The following is a 224-nucleotide window of genomic DNA, read 5'->3' on the forward strand; positions in this document are numbered from 1 at the left end:
TTATTTCTTTTCTCAGGCAAAATTGCCACGGGGACCCCAACGAAGAGAGTTTCTGCTTCTTTTCTTCTTGAGGTGAAGAAAGGAGAAGAGAGAGAAAGTCAAGAAGTCCCTGTTCAAAGTCGCTCTCCTCCTAACGTCAAGAAGAATATTGATCTGTCCCCTCAGTCTTCAACCACTACTACGTCTACCCGTCCTCCTCGCCTTGCTTCCTCTTCTTCTTTTTC

The 224-nt window shown here is 45.5% G+C and overlaps 1 protein-coding gene across 1 annotated transcript in view; it reads left to right on the top strand.

Moving 5' to 3' along the window:
- The window catches only part of CSUI_002727 (uncharacterized protein), a gene marked incomplete at its 5' end in the record, with an annotated part of 882 nt that extends 700 nt beyond the window's left edge, over positions 1 to 182 (top strand). The window contains one exon of the mRNA XM_068062926.1: positions 17 to 182. Coding sequence (XP_067925100.1) covers positions 17 to 76 — 60 coding nt within the window. The remainder of the gene's footprint in view (positions 1 to 16) is intronic.
- Positions 183 to 224: the final 42 nt, after the last annotated feature.

The sequence above is a fragment of the Cystoisospora suis genome, assembly GCF_002600585.1.
Source record: "Cystoisospora suis strain Wien I chromosome Unknown contig_1136, whole genome shotgun sequence".
In the NCBI taxonomy this organism is placed as follows: Eukaryota; Apicomplexa; class Conoidasida; order Eucoccidiorida; family Sarcocystidae; genus Cystoisospora; species Cystoisospora suis.